At 45.1% G+C, this 20,866-nt stretch overlaps 1 protein-coding gene across 1 annotated transcript in view; it reads right to left on the bottom strand.

Annotated features, from left to right (window-relative positions):
* Positions 1–20,866, bottom strand: part of LOC134910910 (mucin-3B-like) — a 380,580-nt gene that overhangs the window by 248,537 nt on the left and 111,177 nt on the right. The window contains exons 11-12 of the mRNA XM_063919296.1: positions 14,795–14,919; positions 990–1,157 (exon numbers count right to left, since the gene is read on the bottom strand). Of these exons, the coding sequence (XP_063775366.1) occupies positions 990–1,157; positions 14,795–14,919 (293 nt within the window). The remainder of the gene's footprint in view (positions 1–989; positions 1,158–14,794; positions 14,920–20,866) is intronic.

Below are 20,866 nucleotides of genomic sequence, written 5' to 3'. Positions count from 1 at the left end.
TGCTACAATGTAAATTTCGGCTCATTCAGTGGCTATGATGTGAAATTCGGCTCATTCAGTGTGCTACAATGTAAATTTCGGCTCATTCAGTGTGCTACAATGTGAATTTCGGCTCATTCAGTGTGCTATAATGTGAATTTCGGCTCATACAGTGTGCTACAATGTAAATTTCGGCTCATTCAGTGTGCTATGATGTGAATTTCAGCTCATACAGTGTGCTATAATGTGAATGTCGGCTCATTCAGTGTGCTATAATGTGAATTTCGGCTCATTCTGTGTGCTGTAGAAACAGAATTTGTCGGCAGATAAGAACCACTTGGCCCATCTAGTCTGCCCCTTTTTTTTTATTTTTTACATTATTTTTATCTCTAACCTTATCTGATCCTTATTTCTTTGTAAGAATATCCTTATGTCTATCCCATGCATGTTTAAATTGCCCTACTGTCTTATCCTCTACCACCCCTGATGGAAGGAATGGCGATTCGCCAGTCTGTATCACCAGTGCGCAGGGTTCTCTCCACTAACTGGCAACATTTTATTAGTAATGGCAACAATAGGAAATTTTAGAAGCGTACGGGAAGGGCATTACTAAGTGGGAGGGGCTATGATTAGGGGGAGGAGTCATCATTCTTAAACCGCCCCCCCTAAAAGTTAAGTCTAGATCCGCCACTGCCTCACAGAATCACAAGTGAAATAATTAACTCCACCTGTGGACCTTTTAAAATGTGTCAGTGAGTCATTAATACACCTGTGCACCTGCTGGGTTACCTGCAAAACATGCACTGTGTGGGGTCCTGAGGACCGAGTTTGAGAACCACTGCTCTAATGAACTTGTCTTATAAATCAGGCTATTGCAACTATTCACAATCATTTTTAAAATAATATTTAGTTTAAGATGTACTCATTTATTTCACACTGCAGAAGTATGCATACAAAGCATCAACAATATGATCACATTAACACCCATGTTACATAACGGGGTCCCTCACCTGGTAGTATAGCTCCCCCATACGGGAGAAATCAGCATCTGCCCAGAACACAGCAATCATGGGCGGAGTAGAGTAGTCGTTGTTGTAGAAAGAGCTATGAGGGTAACTCATTGTATAAATAGGATCATAATAATTACGTTGGAAAATAATAACTCCATTGTCTGTGAACTGCAAAATAAAAAGAAATGAATTTAATGACATTATTAATTTAAACAAATTAAATGGCCAACAAGCTTTTGAAACTGATATTTACAGTATATTTTGTCAGTGGCATTGCTAAACACTGCAGCTGTGGCCTAATCACAAGTCTTATGAACAGTGCACCAGGATACAAGTCAGGGATCCAGTCAGCATACTGCTGATCCAGATCCCGACATGGATCACAATGACTGCTGGCACTGGAATCCCGACTGCCAGCATCCTGATTGTAAGTATGCCGGGGAGGGTTAGGGTCAGGCTGCGGGGAGTGGGGGGAGGGTTAGGGTTAGGCAATAAGAAGGAGGGTTAGGATTATGCTGCGGGGAGCGGGCGTTAGGGTTAGGCACCATTGGGGAGTGTTAGAGTTAGGTTGCGGGAAAGGGGTTATGTTCCGTTAGGGCCAGGCTGCAAGAATGGAGTGTTAGGGTTATTGGGGGAAATGGGGAGGGTTAGCGTGTCAGGATCCTGCATGTTGAGATGCCGCTGTCGGTATTCTGACCGATGGCATCCCAAGTGCTGGGATCCCGATACCATACCTACAATTCAGATTGATATTCAGTCTTTTAAGGCTATATAGTAACTTTTATATGTTTTTTTTCTATCTTGTTTCTCTGTTGTTCCTCTTTGATGACTGTATCTGGTCAGTTTGGCATACTGTATATTAGAAATCAGAAATTATATTGATTCCTTTTTAATATATATTTACCAGTCCTCAGAATTGGAAATGTAATTCTTCATGCTCTGATTATCCTATTTAAGTTTAGTCTTCAGGAAATGATGTCCCTCTTTCATTTTGCCTTAATCTGTGGAAAGGTACTTCGGCATTTGTGATTTGTATTATTGTTCTGATCTTTTATTTATTTGGCATCACATGGTGTCTGCGTACCCTTCAGAGATTAATCAACACACTTTAAATCAGAACATGAGATAACAGGAAAATAAATACAGAAGCTTTGAGGAGTATGAAGATAGGGATAGGTAGGGTCAGAGCCAAATTAAGGGGGTGACTGAAGGGGCAAGTAACCCGTGGCCACCCTTGCACAAGGGACCTACTGGACCAACAGGAAACTTTCTTAGTTTGGCTCTGAGGTCATGCAGCTACATTGTTGCCATCATTTGGGCTGACACTGCTGCTATCGCTGTACAGAAAAGTCCTTCACACACTGCTACCAATAGGCTGCAGTGATGATGCCTAAACTCCCTCGGCTCTTGGCTGGGACTCTGCCCCTTCTGCTTTGTGAAGCCCCTCCCTTTCTCTCCTCTCCTTACCCTATCTGTGTGACTCCCCTTCACCCAAATGCCAGTCTGCTGAGACCAGGCAGCTTACTTCCTGCAGAGGTAAGTATAAGGGGAACTGCAGGGGCTATGCAGTCTAGGGGTATACTTATTTTATCTGAGGGGTTAATGTTAACAGGATGACAGTATAGTAATATTATGGGGGTATATTACTGCTATTTGCTTGGTGGGGTGGAGGTGTACTAATATTATGGTGGATATATTACTACTATCTGGATAGTAGAGATGAGCGCCTGAAATTTTTCGGGTTTTGTGTTTTGGTTTTGGGTTCGGTTCCGCGGCCGTGTTTTGGGTTCGACCGCGTTTTGGCAAAACCTCACCGAATTTTTTTTGTCGGATTCGGGTGTGTTTTGGATTCGGGTGTTTTTTTCAAAAAACCCTAAAAAACAGCTTAAATCATAGAATTTGGGGGTCATTTTGATCCCATATTATTATTAACCTCAAAAACCATAATTTCCACTCATTTTCAGTCTATTCTGAATACCTCACACCTCACAATATTATTTTTAGTCCTAAAATTTGCACCGAGGTCGCTGGATGACTAAGCTAAGCGACCCTAGTGGCCGACACAAACACCTGGCCCATCTAGGAGTGGCACTGCAGTGTCACGCAGGATGGCCCTTCCAAAAAACACTCCCCAAACAGCACATGACGCAAACAAAAAAAGAGGTGCAATGAGGTAGCTGTGTGACTAAGCTCAGCGACCCAAGTGCCCGACACAAACACCTGGCCCATCTAGGAGTGGCACTGCAGTGTCACGCAGGATGTCCCTTCCAAAAAACCCTCCCCAAACAGCACATGACGCAAAGAAAAAAAGAGGCGCAATGAGGTAGCTGTGTGAGTAAGATTAGCGACCCTAGTGGCCGACACAAACACCGGGCCCATCTAGGAGTGGCACTGCAGTGTCACGCAGGATGTCCCTTCCAAAAAACCCTCCCCAAACAGCACATGACGCAAAGAAAAATAAAAGAAAAAAGAGGTGCAAGATGGAATTGTCCTTGGGCCCTCCCACCCACCCTTATGTTGTATAAACAGGACATGCACACTTTAACCAACCCATCATTTCAGTGACAGGGTCTGCCACACGACTGTGACTGATATGACGGGTTGGTTTGGACCCCCACCAAAAAAGAAGCAATTAATCTCTCCTTGCACAAACTGGCTCTACAGAGGCAAGATGTCCACCTCATCATCATCCTCCGATATATCACCGTGTACATCCCCCTCCTCACAGATTATCAATTCGTCCCCACTGGAATCCACCATCTCAGCTCCCTGTGTACTTTGTGGAGGCAATTGCTGCTGGTCAATGTCTCCGCGGAGGAATTGATTATAATTCATTTTAATGAACATCATCTTCTCCACATTTTCTGGATGTAACCTCGTACGCCGATTGCTGACAAGGTGAGCGGCGGCACTAAACACTCTTTCGGAGTACACACTTGTGGGAGGGCAACTTAGGTAGAATAAAGCCAGTTTGTGCAAGGGCCTCCAAATTGCCTCTTTTTCCTGCCAGTATAAGTACGGACTGTCTGACGTGCCTACTTGGATGCGGTCACTCATATAATCCTCCACCATTCTTTCAATGTTGAGAGAATCATATGCAGTGACAGTAGACGACATGTCCGTAATCGTTGTCAGGTCCTTCAGTCCGGACTAGATGTCAGCATCAGCAGTCGCTCCAGACTGCCCTGCATCACCGCCAGCGGGTGGGCTCGGAATTCTGAGCCTTTTCCTCGCACCCCCAGTTGCGGGAGAATGTGAAGGAGGAGATGTTGACAGGTCGCGTTCCGCTTGACTTGACAATTTTGTCACCAGCAGGTCTTTGCACCCCAGCAGACTTGTGTCTGCCGGAAAGAGAGATCCAAGGTAGGTTTTAAATCTAGGATCGAGCACGGTGGCCAAAATGTAGTGCTCTGATTTCAACAGATTGACCACCCGTGAATCCTTGTTAAGCGAATTAAGGGCTGCATCCACAAGTCCCACATGCCTAGCGGAATCGCTCCCTTTTAGCTCCTTCTTCAATGCCTCCAGCTTCTTCTGCAAAAGCCTGATGAGGGGAATGACCTGACTCAGGCTGGCAGTGTCTGAACTGACTTCACGTGTGGCAAGTTCAAAGGGCATCAGAACCTTGCACAACGTTGAAATCATTCTCCACTGCACTTGAGACAGGTGCATTCCACCTCCTATATCGTGCTCAATTGTATAGGCTTGAATGGCCTTTTGCTGCTCCTCCAACCTCTGAAGCATATAGAGGGTTGAATTCCACCTCGTTACCACTTCTTGCTTCAGATTATGGCAGGGCAGGTTCAGTAGTTTTTGGTGGTGCTCCAGTCTTCTGTACGTGGTGCCTGTACGCCGAAAGTGTCCCGCAATTCTTCTGGCCACCGACAGCATCTCTTGCACGCCCCTGTCGTTTTTTTAAAAATTCTGCACCACCAAATTCAAGGTATGTGCAAAACATGGGACGTGCTGGAATTTGCCCATATTTAATGCACACACAATATTGCTGGCGTTGTCCGATGCCACAAATCCACAGGAGAGTCCAATTGGGGTAAGCCATTCTGCGATGATCTTCCTCAGTTGCCGTAAGGTTTTTAGCTGTGTGCGTATTCTGGAAAGCGGTGATACAAAGCGTAGCCTGCCTAGGAAAGAGTTGGCGTTTGCGAGATGCTGCTACTGGTGCCGCCGCTGCTGTTCTTGCGGCGGGAGTCCATACATCTACCCAGTGGGCTGTCACAGTCATATAGTCCTGACCCTGCCCTGCTCCACTTGTCCACATGTCCGTGGTTAAGTGGACATTGGGTACAACTGCATTTTTTAGGACACTGGTGAGTCTTTTTCTGACGTCCGTGTACATTCTCGGTATCGCCTGCCTACAGAAGTGGAACCTAGATGGTATTTGGTAACGGGGGCACACTGCCTCAATAAATTGTCTAGTTCCCTGTGAACTAACGGCGGATACCGGACGCACGTCTAACACCAACATAGTTGTCAAGGACTCAGTTATCCGCTTTGCAACAGGATGACTGCTGTGATATTTCATCTTCCTCGCAAAGGACTGTTGGACAGTCAATTGCTTACTGGAAGTAGTACAAGTGGGCTTACGACTTCCCCTCTGGGATGACCATCGACTCCCAGCAGCAACAACAGCAGCGCCAGCAGCAGTAGGCGTTACACGCAAGGATGCATCAGAGGAATCCCAGGCAGGAGAGGACTCGTCAGAATTGCCAGTGACATGGCCTGCAGGACTATTGGCATTCCTGGGGAAGGAGGAAATTGACACTGAGGGAGTTGGTGGGGTGGTTTGCGTGAGCTTGGTTACAAGAGGAAGGGATTTACTGGTCAGTGGACTGCTTCCGCTGTCGGCCCAAGTTTTTGAACTTGTCACTGACTTATTATGAATGCGCTGCAGGTGACGTATAAGGGAGGATGTTCCGAGGTGGTTAACGTCCTTACCCCTACTTATTACAGCTTGACAAAGGGAACACACGGCTTGACACCTGTTGTCCGCATTTCTGGTGAAATACTTCCACACCGAAGAGCTGATTTTTTTGGTATTTTCACCAGGCATGTCAACGGCCCTATTCCTCCCACGGACAACAGGTGTCTCCCCGGGTGCCTGACTTAAACAAACCACCTCACCATCAGAATCCTCCTGGTCAATTTCCTCCCCAGCGCCAGCAACACCCATATCCTCCTCATCCTGGTGTACTTCAACACTGACATCTTCAATCTGACTATCAGGAACTGGACTGCGGGTGCTCCTTCCAGCACTTGCAGGGGGCGTGCAAATGGTGGAAGGCGCATGCTCTTCACGTCCAGTGTTGGGAAGGTCAGGCATCGCAACCGACACAATTGGACTCTCCTTGTGGATTTGGGATTTCGAAGAACGCACAGTTCTTTGCGGTGCTACTGCTTTTGCCAGCTTGAGTCTTTTCATTTTTCTAGCGAGAGGCTGAGTGCCTCCATCCTCATGTGAAGCTGAACCACTAGCCATGAACATAGGCCAGGGCCTCAGCCGTTCCTTGCCACTCCGTGTGGTAAATGGCATATTGGCAAGTTTACGCTTCTCCTCCGACAATTTTATTTTAGGTTTTGGAGTCCTTTTTTTACTGATATTTGGTGTTTTGGATTTGACATGCTCTGTACTATGACATTGGGCATCGGCCTTGGCAGACGACGTTGCTGGCATTTCATCGTCTCGGCCATGACTAGTGGCAGCAGCTTCAGCACGAGGTGGAAGTGGATCTTGATCTTTCCCTAATTTTGGAACCTCAACATTTTTGTTCTCCATATTTTAATAGGCACAACTAAAAGGCACCTCAGGTAAACAATGGAGATGGATGGATACTAGTATACAATTATGGATGGACTGCCGAGTGCCGACACAGAGGTAGCTACAGCCGTGGACTACCGTACTGTACTGTGTCTGCTGCTAATATAGACTGGTTGATAAAGAGATGTAGTAGTAGTATGTATGTATAAAGAAGAAAGAAAAAAAAACCACGGGTAGGTGGTATACAATTATGGACGGACTGCTGAGTGCCGACACAGAGGTAGCTACAGCCGTGGACTACCGTACTGTACTGTGTCTGCTGCTAATATAGACTGGTTGATAAAGAGATGTAGTAGTAGTATGTATGTATAAAGAAGAAAGAAAAAAAAACCACGGGTAGGTGGTATACAATTATGGACGGACTGCCCAGTGCCGACACAGAGGTAGCTACAGCCGTGGACTACCGTACTGTACTGTGTCTGCTGCTAATATAGACTGGTTGATAAAGAGATGTAGTAGTAGTATGTATGTATAAAGAAGAAAGAAAAAAAAACCACGGGTAGGTGGTATACAATTATGGACGGACTGCCGAGTGCCGACACAGAGGTAGCTACAGCCGTGGACTACCGTACTGTACTGTGTCTGCTGCTAATATAGACTGGTTGATAAAGAGATGTAGTAGTAGTATGTATGTATAAAGAAGAAAGAAAAAAAAACCACGGGTAGGTGGTATACAATTATGGATGGACTGCCCAGTGCCGACACAGAGGTAGCTACAGCCGTGGACTACCGTACTGTACTGTGTCTGCTGCTAATATAGACTGGTTGATAAAGAGATGTAGTAGTAGTATGTATGTATAAAGAAGAAAGAAAAAAAAACCACGGGTAGGTGGTATACAATTATGGACGGACTGCCCAGTGCCGACACAGAGGTAGCTACAGCCGTGGACTACCGTACTGTACTGTGTCTGCTGCTAATATAGACTGGTTGATAAAGAGATGTAGTAGTAGTAGTATGTATGTATAAAGAAGAAAGAAAAAAAAACCACGGGTAGGTGGTATACAATTATGGACGGACTGCCCAGTGCCGACACAGAGGTAGCTACAGCCGTGGACTACCGTACTGTACTGTGTCTGCTGCTAATATAGACTGGTTGATAAAGAGATGTAGTAGTAGTATGTATGTATAAAGAAGAAAGAAAAAAAAACCACGGGTAGGTGGTATACAATTATGGACGGACTGCCCAGTGCCGACACAGAGGTAGCTACAGCCGTGGACTACCGTACTGTACTGTGTCTGCTGCTAATATAGACTGGTTGATAAAGAGATGTAGTAGTAGTAGTATGTATGTATAAAGAAGAAAGAAAAAAAAACCACGGGTAGGTGGTATACAATTATGGACGGACTGCCGAGTGCCGACACAGAGGTAGCTACAGCCGTGGACTACCGTACTGTACTGTGTCTGCTGCTAATATAGACTGGTTGATAAAGAGATGTAGTAGTAGTATGTATGTATAAAGAAGAAAGAAAAAAAAACCACGGGTAGGTGGTATACAATTATGGACGGACTGCCGAGTGCCGACACAGAGGTAGCTACAGCCGTGAACTACCGTACTGTGTCTACTGCGACTGGATGATAAATAATGATATAAAAAATATATATATATCACTACTGCAGCCGGACAGGTATATATTATATAATGACGGACCTGCTGGACACTGTCTGTCAGCAGAATGAGTTTTTTATAGAATAAAAAAAAAAACACCACACAAGTGAAGTCACACGACGAGTGTTTAACTTTTTCAGGCAATCACAATATAGTATACTATACTACTAACTATACTGGTGGTCAGTGTGGTCAGGTCACTGGTCAGTCACACTGGCAGTGGCACTCCTGCAGCAAAAGTGTGCACTGTTTAATTTTAATAATAATATGTACTCCTGGCTCCTGCTATAACCTATAACTGGCACTGCAGTGCTCCCCAGTCTCCCCCACAATTATAAGATGTGTGAGCTGAGCACAGTCAGATATATACATAGATGATGCAGCACACTGGGCTGAGCAGTGCACACAGATATGGTATGTGACTGAGTCACTGTGTATCGTTTTTTTCAGGCAGAGAACGGATATATTAAATAAAACTGGACTGTCTGGTGGTCACTGTGGTCAGTCACTAGTAAACTCTGCACTCTCTACAGTTCTACAGTACTCCTAAGCTCCAGTAAATCAGGTCAATCTCTCTCTCTCTCTCTTCTAATCTAAATGGAGAGGACGCCAGCCACGCCCTCTCCCTATCAATCTCAATGCACGTGTGAAAATGGCGGCGACGCGCGGCTCCTTATATAGAATCCGAGTCTCGCGAGAATCCGACAGCGTCATGATGACGTTCGGGCGCGCTCGGGTTAACCGAGCAAGGCGGGAAGATCCGAGTCGCTCGGACCCGTGAAAAAAAACATGAAGTTCGTGCGGGTTCGGATTCAGAGAAACCGAACCCGCTCATCTCTACTGGATAGTACTTCAACAGGTGTCGGGATTCTGGTGTCGGTATCCTGTCAGCCGGGATCACGACAGAGACAGCAAAATGAATGTTTCCTGTATAAAACAGGGATAGCCAAAAATAAAGATCCATGACATTGTGGGAAAGGGGCTTGGCCACAGAATAGTACCAATTCACATTACACCGCACAGTAGTGTTTGTTATTCGCATTACACCCCACAGTAGTGTCCATTATTCACATTACACACCATAGAAGAGCCCCTTATACACATTACACATGCTCATACAGTTGTGTCCGTTATTCACATTACACCCCACAGTAGTGTCCATTATTCACATTACACCACACACATGAACCCCACTTCCCCTCATACTGTATTCAGCAAATGTCAGGATTTTATTAGGTCCCCACAATTGTGAGCAAATTCCTCACATGTAACACTCACCTCCAACAGGGTCAGAAGAGAAGACATAGCTCATGTGGTAATAATATAGCCTGAGCACCTTTCTTGGGTTTGTGAGTTTTGTGACCTCTCTGAGCATATATAGGCAGCTAGTAACCATTACACATAGCAAGGTATAATATAAATATTTATTATCATCATTATTTAATTTTTTATATAAAAGTTCAACCATTGTATAGCATTCAGCCACACCAGTCACCCCCCAATCTCTGTGACTGAGGGCAGGGTCAGGGTACAGTCACTGGGAAATGCACTAATGTACCTGCTGTTTCTTCACTGGAGTCATTGCTGCTGACTGCTGCTGTTGCACACCAACCTGGGGGGACCTGACTCTGCTGATGGGGGCTGGGCTGTCTGACCTGCTTGGCTGAACATGTCCTGGCTCTCTCAGCCTGACTTGAGTACTGCCCAGTGCCTTCCCCCTCCCAAATATTTAGGCTCCTCATGGTGCAGGGCACTGTAGTAGCAGGCTAGGAATGGGAGAGATGGCATAATGCCTCTCCCAGGAGATGCTGCTGCTGGAGACAGGGGAGCTGCAAGGGGGCAGAGCATGTGGGCAGGCAGCTACAGCTCTGCCTGCTATAGTGAATGTAACGGTGACACACCCGGCAGAGAATGAGATGGGCTCATTCCATCGCCACATACAGTACATCAGAGCTGGATTAAGGCATTGGGGGACCCGGGGTATTTAAAACAGGGGGGCCATAAATTAAAATCATAATACAAATATATATATAACATGCTGTATCACTTGAGTAGGGAGTATCTGGTATTTGGATAAATTATTGTATATACTGTGCAAAAAATATAGTGTGTAGAGATAGATATATATATATATATATATATATATACTCTGTGTGTGTGTGTGTGTGTGTGTGTGTGTGTGTGTGTGTATGTATATATATATATATATATATATATATATATGAAGACAGACAATAGGATTATGGCGCCACAGGCGTATGTGATAACACTATAAAAACCTTTGTCAGTATTGACTGCTAAAAACACTCCCTTAAACAATATAGGGCGTCAGCTAATCCCCAAATATTTAGCACAGGTAAGATGCTATAGAATTGAATATCGGTATAAGAAGAATAGGGATAAAAGTGACCAACGTTTAAGCTGCTTTATTCTGAATTAGAAGGCAAAAGAGTCCGGAGAATAAAATATTAATAAAAGATGGGGGATATTCTATGTAGGTAAAAAATAGTAACAATATTTTAATTTAAATACAATGTGAGAGTTTTTGAGCTTATCTTAGTATATGGAGTCAGTGAGGGTGTACCTCACTGACTCCATATACTAAGATAAACTCAAAAACTCTCATTTTAGATTGTACTGTTTTTTAGTATTGTAAAGGTCTTATATGTTTTCATGTATCTTATGTCCCATTTTTATAGTCCAATATGCATCTTTTTTATGGTCTATAAACTTTTTTTAATGTGGCTACCTTTGTATTTAAATAAAAAAATAATATATATATATATATATATATATATATATATATTTGTGTTTTGGTATTGGTTCTGGTTCCATGCTTGTGTTTTAAATCTGGATTGGTTTTGCCAAAACCACCCTTTCGTGTTTTTGTTTTGGATCTGGATGATTTTTAAAAAAACATAAAAACAGCTAAAATCACAGAATTTGGGGGTAATTTTGATCCTACGGTATTATTAACCTCAATAGCGTTCATTTCCACTGATTTCCAGTCTATTCTGAACATCTCACAATATTGTTTTTAGGCCAAAAGGTTGCACCAAGGTGGCTGTAAGACTAAGCTAAGCGACACAGGTGTGCAGCATGAACAGCTGGCCCATCTAGGAGTGGCACTGCAGTGGCAGACAGGATGGCACTTTAAAAAAATAGTCCCCAAACAGTACATTATGCAAAGAAGTAAAAGAGGTGCAATGAGGTAGCTGTATGACTAAGCTAAGCGACATAAGTGTGCGGCACAAACACCTCGCCCATCTAGGAGTGGCACTGCAGTCCCACTGCACTAATGGCGGATATTGACGCACGTCTAATACCAACATAGCTGTCAAGGCCTCAGTTATCCACTTTGCAACAGGGTGACTGCTGTCATATTTTAACTTCCTCGCAACGACTGATGGACAGTCATTTGCTTAGTTGAAGTAGTACAAGTGGTCTTCCGACTTCCCCTCTGTTATGACGATCGACTCCCAGCAGCAACAACAGCTTTGTCAAAGCTGCCTGGAGCAGCGAAACGCGTTAGGTTGGGACCTTGCGTGGACTTTTTGTTGACCAGCACCACCATTGCACCACCATCTACAGTCAGGACCCTGCATTTCATTTGCCTCCGTGAACCAGGACTCCATATTGGCACTGCCATCGCCTACCATTCCTATAGGAGAACCCACACATTGGAACATGGAGCATCCATTGAACTGTGAACCAGGACTCCAACAATTGTTGCCGTTGTTATACGAACTTGCATCTATGGGAGCCTCTTTAAACGGAACACAGACTTGGTAACCACATCCAATTGGATGAATTATTACACACTTGGTCCGTATTCATGACTGTATTTACGCTTGGTATATTTATGCTAATTGGTGCTTTTGCATACTAGTTGGTGCTAGTATTAACCAGGTCTCAAAGTCCACCAAAGATTCAATAGTGAGACATAGATTTTATGTATATTCATTTCAGATTGACACGTTTTTATTTGTATAAGCTTTTTTAAAATCAATATTAAATACACATTTGCTTAGATCTCACTGTGTCAATTAGCGCTGTATATTTTTCTTCCATATACGGCAGTATCACTGGATTGAACTTATACGGCAGTACCACTGGACAAATACGGCAGTACCACTGGACATATACGGCAGTACCACTGGACATATACGGCAGTATCACTGGACATATATACGGCAGTATCACTGGACATATATACAGCAGTACCACTGGACTTATACGGCAGTATCACTTGAATTATATGGCAGTACCACTGGACATATACGGCAGTATCACTGGACTTATATGGCAGTATCACTGGACTGGATTTATACAGCAGTACCACGCGATTATATGGCAGTACCACTGGACATATACGGCATTATCGCTGGAATTATACGGCAGTACCACTGGACATATTTACGGCAGTACCACTGAACATATACGGCAGTATCACTGGACATATATACGGCAGTACCACTGGATTTATACGGGAGTACCACTGGACTTATACGGCAGTATCACTTGAATTATATGGAAGTACCACTGGACATATACGGCAGTATCACTGGACTGGACTTATGCGGCAGTACCAATGGACATATACGGCAGTATCACTGGACTTATACGGCAGTACCACTGGACATATACGGCAGTATCACTGGAATTATATGCCAGTACCACTGGACATATACAGCAGTATCACTGGACTGGATTTATACAGCAGTACCACTGGACAAATATGGCAGTATCACTGGATATATATGGCAGTATCACTGGACTGGATTTATACAGCAGTACCACTGGACATATATGGCAGTACCACTGGACATATACAGCAGTATCACTGGACTGGATTTATACGCCGGTACCACTGGAATATATACGGCAGTACCACTGGACATATACAGCAGTATCACTTGAATAAGCAAGTAGAATATTAAATATATATATATATATATACATACATATCAATACTGTTACACATATAACCTGTACACTCATCATGGCTACTGCACACACATAACACAGACATCCTGTATTGCACATACACATATGTAGCACAGATTTCCTGTACTGCACACATAGTACTTACAGATACACAGCTCCAGTACATAGGCGTAGTAGAGCTAGCACACTACCAGGGTGAGTACCTACACCCAGCCCACCACTCGCTGGCAGCACCGAAGGGCGTGAGACGCCGCCATGTTCCCGGAGCAGCTGGCACTGTGCTGCTGCTGGGCCGCTGCTCCACAAGCAGCCCAACAAAGCCCTGCAACGCCAGCATCTGTGAGCGCCGCGCCGCAACCCATCACAGATCGGATCTCTATTAAGTATCTGATCCACAGGGCTGAGCTCGCCACTGACAGCAGTCATCATGGCTGCTGTCAGTGGCGAGCGCAGCCCTGTGGATTGGATCCTTAATAGAGATCCGATCTGTGGCGGGTCGCAGCGTGGGGGGTCCTTGCAGGCAGGGGGGCCTGCGGTTACTTACCCCATGTGCCCCCTTTTTAATCCGGCTCTGATTTGGATCGCATGCTGGGGGCCGCCCAGCATGCTGCCAACCGCCTCCCCCCCTTCAACAAGCAGAAATTGCAATCGCATCACAATTTCTGCTTGTTAGCAGAGATAGCGGAAGCCTCCTGCTGGCGCAGCTTAGATGTGCCCACAGGAGACTCGTCGCTATCTTCCTGATTGTGGCGGCTGCGTGTGACGTCATGCAGCCACCACGATCACGCCCCTGACATGCCCTGTTCACGCCGCACCACCCCCATTCATCCGGCTCTCCTCCTACAATGCTCCATCTGCTCCCTGGACATGGAGCATTGCCTGCTCTCCCCCCACCCTGCGACCGCATCTGTCTGATTGACAGGCAGAGGCGATCGCATTTTCTGTGGCCCCCCACAGAAAGTACGGGCGCATGCGCAGGACGGGCGCTGGGCATGCGCCTGCGGGGCCATCGCAAAATTTCCGGTTGGATTGAGATTTGCAATCTGAATTAGCCCCAATATGTACATCTAGTAGAAAAAAAAAACAAGTTAACTATAATTACTGCTTTGTGGCTTCTTTGTGCACCTTTTGTAAACTACAGTATTAATGCATAATAATAATAATAATAATAATAATAATATTACAAAAGTAGGATCAGGACCAGGGAATTCTAAGCATAATTTTATGTATAACTTTCCTAAGCTTACTATCCGTTTCCTGTGACACCTGTTGAGTACACCATGACTTTGCATTTTTTTTTATCATTGCAGGTCTGCTCTTGAGCAGTAAATATGACCTATGTTTTACCAGTTTAACAATGTGCTATAGAATCTTAGTGCTGTATACTATGATACATGACTCATACTGTATAACTTACATACAATGTGTTGTAAAATGAAGCACCAAAAGGAAAGCCCGATGGGACATTAATCAGCGGAGAGACAAAATCCTTGTAGCGCTGTGTTGCTCTGCGCCCACTTTTATATTCAAATAGTCTGTCCTCTGTAATAAAGAGACATTATGATACAGTTACTAAATAAAGTACTTCATAATATTGCAAATACCTTCACGTTTTGCATTGAATTGTAAATAGCTTATTCATAAATGACATTTACAGTATAAAGTATAAAATATGCAAAACATATTACTGTACATGTGATAAAGATAGTGCAATTACAAGATTTCCTAGCCCAAGGCTTGTTATACTGCATATGATGTGTACTATTCATTTTCAATCTGGATATTATTTCTCTCAAAACATTTTTTAAAACAAGCCTGATGTAAATGTCGGTGGAAAACAGGGATCCAGTAACCATTACGCAGTATGGTTTAGACCAAAGACAGATACCAGCTCATCCAGTGGCGTAACTAGAAATTTTTCTCCCCCAAGCCAAAAAATTATTCGGCGCCCCCCCCCCCCCCCATCCCCCATAATTGGCACTAGTAAAGGGACAAACATGCAGGCGACGAAGGCGCACGGCATACAAAGGGGGTGTGGCTTCACATAAAGGGGCGTGGCATTGCAGGAAAAGACTACCTTATACCCCAGTTTTGCAAACTGCCCGCCCAGACGTTAGCCACCACAGGAAAGAAAAATAATCCTGATTCATGCCCCTTACATTATTTGTCATTTTTTCTCCTTATAGTAATGCCCAGTATACATTATGCCACATACTGCAAAGGCCCTCAGACATTATGCCACACACAATAATGCACATGACACAATATGCACACACTGTAATGCCCCCGACACATTATGCCACACACCGTAATGCCTGTGACACATTATGACAGGAATCGCAATGCCCGTTATACATTATGCTACACACTGCAATGCCCCTGATACATTATAGCACATACCACAATGCCCGAGATATAGTATACAACACACCATAATGCCTGACACATTATGAAACACACCGCAATGTCCGTGATACATTATGCCACACACTGCAATGACCCTGAGACATTATACCACATATCACAATGTCCGTGATATAGTATACCATACACCGTAATGCCTGTGACACATACTGTAATGCCCGTTATACCCTATGCCACACTCCGCAATGCCCGTTATACATTATGCCACACTGCAATGCCCCTGAGACATTATACCACATACCACAATGCCCGTGATATAGTATGCCACACACCGTAATGCCTGTGACACATTATGACACACACCGCAATGTCCGTGATACATTATGCCACACACCGTAATGCCCATTACACATTAAGTCCTACAGTAAGGCTTCTAATTACTTTTAAATTACCTGCTCATTGCCAGGGGTTTCATGCTCTTGGTTCCATGCACGGTGCCAGGGGTTTTCATGCTCAGGGTGTCATGCTCGTTGCCAGGGGTTTCATGCACTGGGTGTCATGCTCGTTGCTAGGGGCTAGTGCTTGTTGCTAGGGCTGTGCTCCCAGTGCCAGATATTCCCCCACAGTGCCATGTACTCACATGCCCCCAGTGCCAAATATAGCCCCCCCCCATGTGCCAGGTACACATATACCCCCCAGTGCCACATTTGCCCCCAGTGCCAGATATTTCCCCACAGTGCCAGGTACTCACATGCCCCCAGTGCCAAATATAGCCCCCCCATGTGCCAGGTACACATATACCCCCCCAGTGCCACATATGCCCCCAGTGCCAGATATTCCCCCACAGTGCCAGGTACTCACATGCCCCCAGTGCCAAATATAGACCCCACCCATGTGCCAGGTACACATATACCCCCCCAGTGCCAGATATTCCCCCACAGTGCCAGGTACTCACATGCCCCCAGTGCCAAATATAGCCCCCACCCCATGTGCCAGGTACACATATACCCCCCCAGTGCCACATATGCTCCCCCACCACCGAATATGCTTCCCCAGTACCAGTTAAATTCCCCCCCGCGTTCCCCCGCTGTTTTGTGATGGAGGGACATGGAGGGCACAGTGCGCGCCTCTCCTGTGTCCCTCCTGGGTCTCCGGCGGGTCTGTTAAAGGAAGTGCCGGTTCATGAGCCAATCAGAGCTCACGAGCGGCACTTCATTTATTAGACCTGCCGGAGACCCAATAGGGACACAGGAGAGGCGCGCGCTGTGCCCTCCGTGTCCCTCCATCACAGCAGCGGAGGGTTAGTGAGAGGAGACAGCAGATTGACATGCGGACGCTCGTCCGCATGTCAATCTGAGCTCATCCCACACAAAAACAAAGGTGTTTGATTTTAGGAAGGATGATTTTATAGGGATGGTGAAATGTGTAGTGGATTCTTGGGCAGAGCGGAGGAACTTCTAGGGAGTGCAGGAGAGTTGGAAAAATGTAAAAAGTGCAATACTAAAGGCAGCAGACCTTTGTATCAAAAGTGTTAGGAAAAACACAATGGAAAGGAAGCCAATGTGGTTTGCAAAAGAAGTAGCAAATATTGTGAAGGCAAAAAAGATTGCCTTTAGGAAATATAAGGAAATGTAGAATAATGATTATCTTGTTAGGCAGAAGGAAGCTAAGAAGGTAATCAGATGTGTAAAGGCACAAACTGAACAGAAAATGGCCCAATGAGTGAGTAAAAGTAGCAAAACTTTTTTAGGTATATTAGCGAAAGGAGAAAAACCAAAGGCAGAAGAGTAAGTCTAAAGAGAGAGAGTGGGAGTTTTGTTGAGGGAAACAATGTAATAGCAGATTATCTCAATAATTATTTTTGCTCAGTATTCACTACTATAAGAGAGGGGAAGCAGCCACAGCTAAATTGCAAGTATATTCAGAAAAATGAGGTAGAAACAAGTACATTTTCAGAGAAGAAGGTCCTAACAGAACTCTCAAAACTGAAACTGGATAAATCAATGGGACCAGATGGGATACATACGAGGATAATGAAAGGGCTTAAAGTAGTGATGTGCACCGGAAATTTTTCGGGTTATGTGTTTTGGTTTTGGATTCGGTTCCGCGGCTGTGTTTTGGATTCTGACGCGTTTTGGTAAAACCTCCCTTAAAATTTTTTGTTGGATTCGGGTGTGTTTTGGATTCGGTTGTTTTTTTTCAAAAACCCCTCAAAAACAGCTTAAATCATAGAATTTGGGGGTCATTTTGATCCCATTGTATTATTAACCTCAATAACCATAATTTCCACTCATTTCCAGTCTATTCTGAACACGTCACACCTCACAATAACGAGTTTTATGGTAAGAACTTACCTTTGTTAAAACTCTTTCTGCGAGGTACACTGGGCTCCACAAGGATTGGACAATGGGGTGTAGAGTAGGATCTTGATTTGAGGCACCAACAGGCTAAACGCTTTGACTGATCCCAGAATGCACAGCGCCACCTCCTATATCACCCCGCCTCCCAGCACAGGAACTCAGTTTTTAGTTAACCAGCCCAATGCAGTAGCAGGAAAAGAGACGAAAATGGTTAGTAGCCACATACACCACACTCTCACGACAGGAGAAGTGTCAGCGGCTAATGCCATACCAACCCAAAGAAGCTAAGTGCGTCAGGGTGGGCGCCTTGTGGAGCCCAGTGTACCTCGTAGAAAGAGTTTTAACAAAGGTAAGTTCTTACCATAAAACTCGTTTTCTGCTGCGGGGTACACTGGGCTCCACAAGGATTGGACAATGGGGATGTCCTAAAGCAGTTCCTTATGGGAGGGGACGCACTGTAGCAGGCACAAGAACCGGGCGTCCAAAGGAAGCATCCTGGGAAGCGGCAGTATTGAAGGCATAGAACCTTATGAACGTGTTCCCTGAGGACCACGTAGCCGCCTTGCACAATTGATCAAGGGTCGCACCACGTTGGGCCGCCCGAGAAGGTCCAACAGACCGAGTAGAATGGGCCATAATGTGAGCAGGAGCTGACAGACCAGCCCTCACATAAGCATGTGCAATCACCATTCTAATCCATCTGGCCAGGGTCTGTGAGCAGGCCAGCCACGTTTGTGAAATCCAAACAAAACAAAGAGAGAATCAGATTTCGAATAGAAGCAGTTCTCTTCACATAGATACGGAGAGCCCGTACCACATCCAAAGACCGCTCTTTGGGAGACAAATCAGGAGAGACAAAGGCCGGAACCACAATCTCCTGATTAAGGTGGAACGAAGAAACCACCTTAGGTAAATATCCGTAACGAGTCCTGAGAACCGCCCGGTCACGGTGAAAAATCAGATATGGGGAACTACAAGACAAGGTACCCAGATCCGACACTCTTCTAGCAGAGGCAATAGCCAGCAAGAACACCACCTTAAGGGAAAGCCACTTAAGGTCAGCTGAAACAAGGGGTTCAAATGGAGGCTCCTGCAATGCCTCCAAAACCACCGACAAGTCCCAAGGAGCCACAGGCGGGACATAGGGAGGTTGGATACGCAACACACCCTGAGTGAAAGTATGAACATCAGGTAAAGTCGCAATTTTTCTCTGAAACCACACCGACAAGGCATAAATATGAACCTTGAGGGAGGCCAGAAGCAGGCCTAAATCTAGGCCTTGCTGCAGAAAAGCCAAAAGCAGAAGCCGGTTTCCGGGCCCGCAACATAGTTTTAATGACCTCTTCAGAAAAACCCTTAGCCCTCAAGACGGAAGCTTCAAGAGCCATGCCATCAAAGATAGCCGGGCTAGGTCCTGGTAGACACAGGGGCCCTGAAAGTCTGTTTGTATCAGCATGCAGAAACCTGTAGCAATGGCGGCAGAGGCCACAGAGGACAGGAGACACCATCTACTAAAACAGCAGAAGCATGCTGACTAGTCGCCATGACAGCGCTGCTGGGATCGCCGAAGGGAGACTGAGGAGATGCCGTGCAGCGCACTGCACACAGACAGCGCAAGCGGAATCCAGGCTTGGAGTGCAGGGACATTCTCAGAAGGCACTTAGAAGGTAAATAAGTGTGTTTGGTTACCCGGATCGTTACATTACCTTACAGGTTCTTCTCTCGTGTCTTCAATAAAGTTGGTGCTGACTCCTTGCCACCACATTGTGAGTTGGATTGTCCTATAGACTTGATGCCAGGGAAATACCCTACTTGGGGACCTATCTCCCTATTCCTGAGACTAGGGCCATGATGGAATATATGAAGGAAAACCTTAAGAAAGGTTCCATCCATCCATCTACCTCACCTGCCGAAGCAGGAAACTTCTTGTACAAAAAAAAAAAAAAAGATGGGGACTTCACTTCTGCATTGGCAATAGAGGTTTGAATGATATCACCATCAAAATTGTTATCTTTTGCTTTTCATTATGGAACTTTTTGATCATGTCAGAAGAGCCACAATCATCACCAATTTTGATTTAAGAGGAGCCTATAATTTGATTCGAATTCATGAAGGGGACATATGGAAAATGCCTTTTAACACTCATGATGGGCAATACGAGTATTTAGTCATGCTTTTCAGTCTAAGCAATGTTCTAGCTGTATTGCAACAGTATGGAGCTAATTCATATGTGGTTGGAGTTTGCATTGCTGCTGCTTACATAGCAGCGGCAGCGAAAGCATTTGTATGGTAAAGCAGCAGGAGGCGTCCCACCTCCTGCTGCATTACTGATCTGAACTGTATCCACTGCAGTATTGGATTTTCCCTGGCACCATCGGCTGGCTGTGTGAACCATGGGCACAAGCTGGTTGCTGCACGTCCTACACAGAGGCCAGGAACACTTTATCCTCTGATGAAGATACTGGTCTCTTCCCTTCCCTGCAACATTGGTGACACCCCTCCATTTGGAGAAACGGAGGCCATTGCCACCCCCTCCCCATCCACGAATTGCATCAGACTGTTAATCCTGTACATGCGCAAAGTACCAATAATTGGATCTTTGCTGCATGTAAAGCAACTCCAAGCACATCTGAATTACCCCCTGTGTGAATGAAATCTTCTGTGACTTCTTCTAGAAGACAGTTGCACCTTATCTGGACAACTTCCTTATCTTCTCCAACAATCTGTAATCTCATCATTCACACATCAGGGAGGTTCTCTCATGA

The sequence above is a fragment of the Pseudophryne corroboree genome, chromosome 4 (genome assembly GCF_028390025.1).
Source record: "Pseudophryne corroboree isolate aPseCor3 chromosome 4, aPseCor3.hap2, whole genome shotgun sequence".
NCBI lineage: Eukaryota > Metazoa > Chordata > Amphibia > Anura > Myobatrachidae > Pseudophryne > Pseudophryne corroboree.
This window is presented reverse-complemented; position numbering and strand designations above follow the sequence as displayed.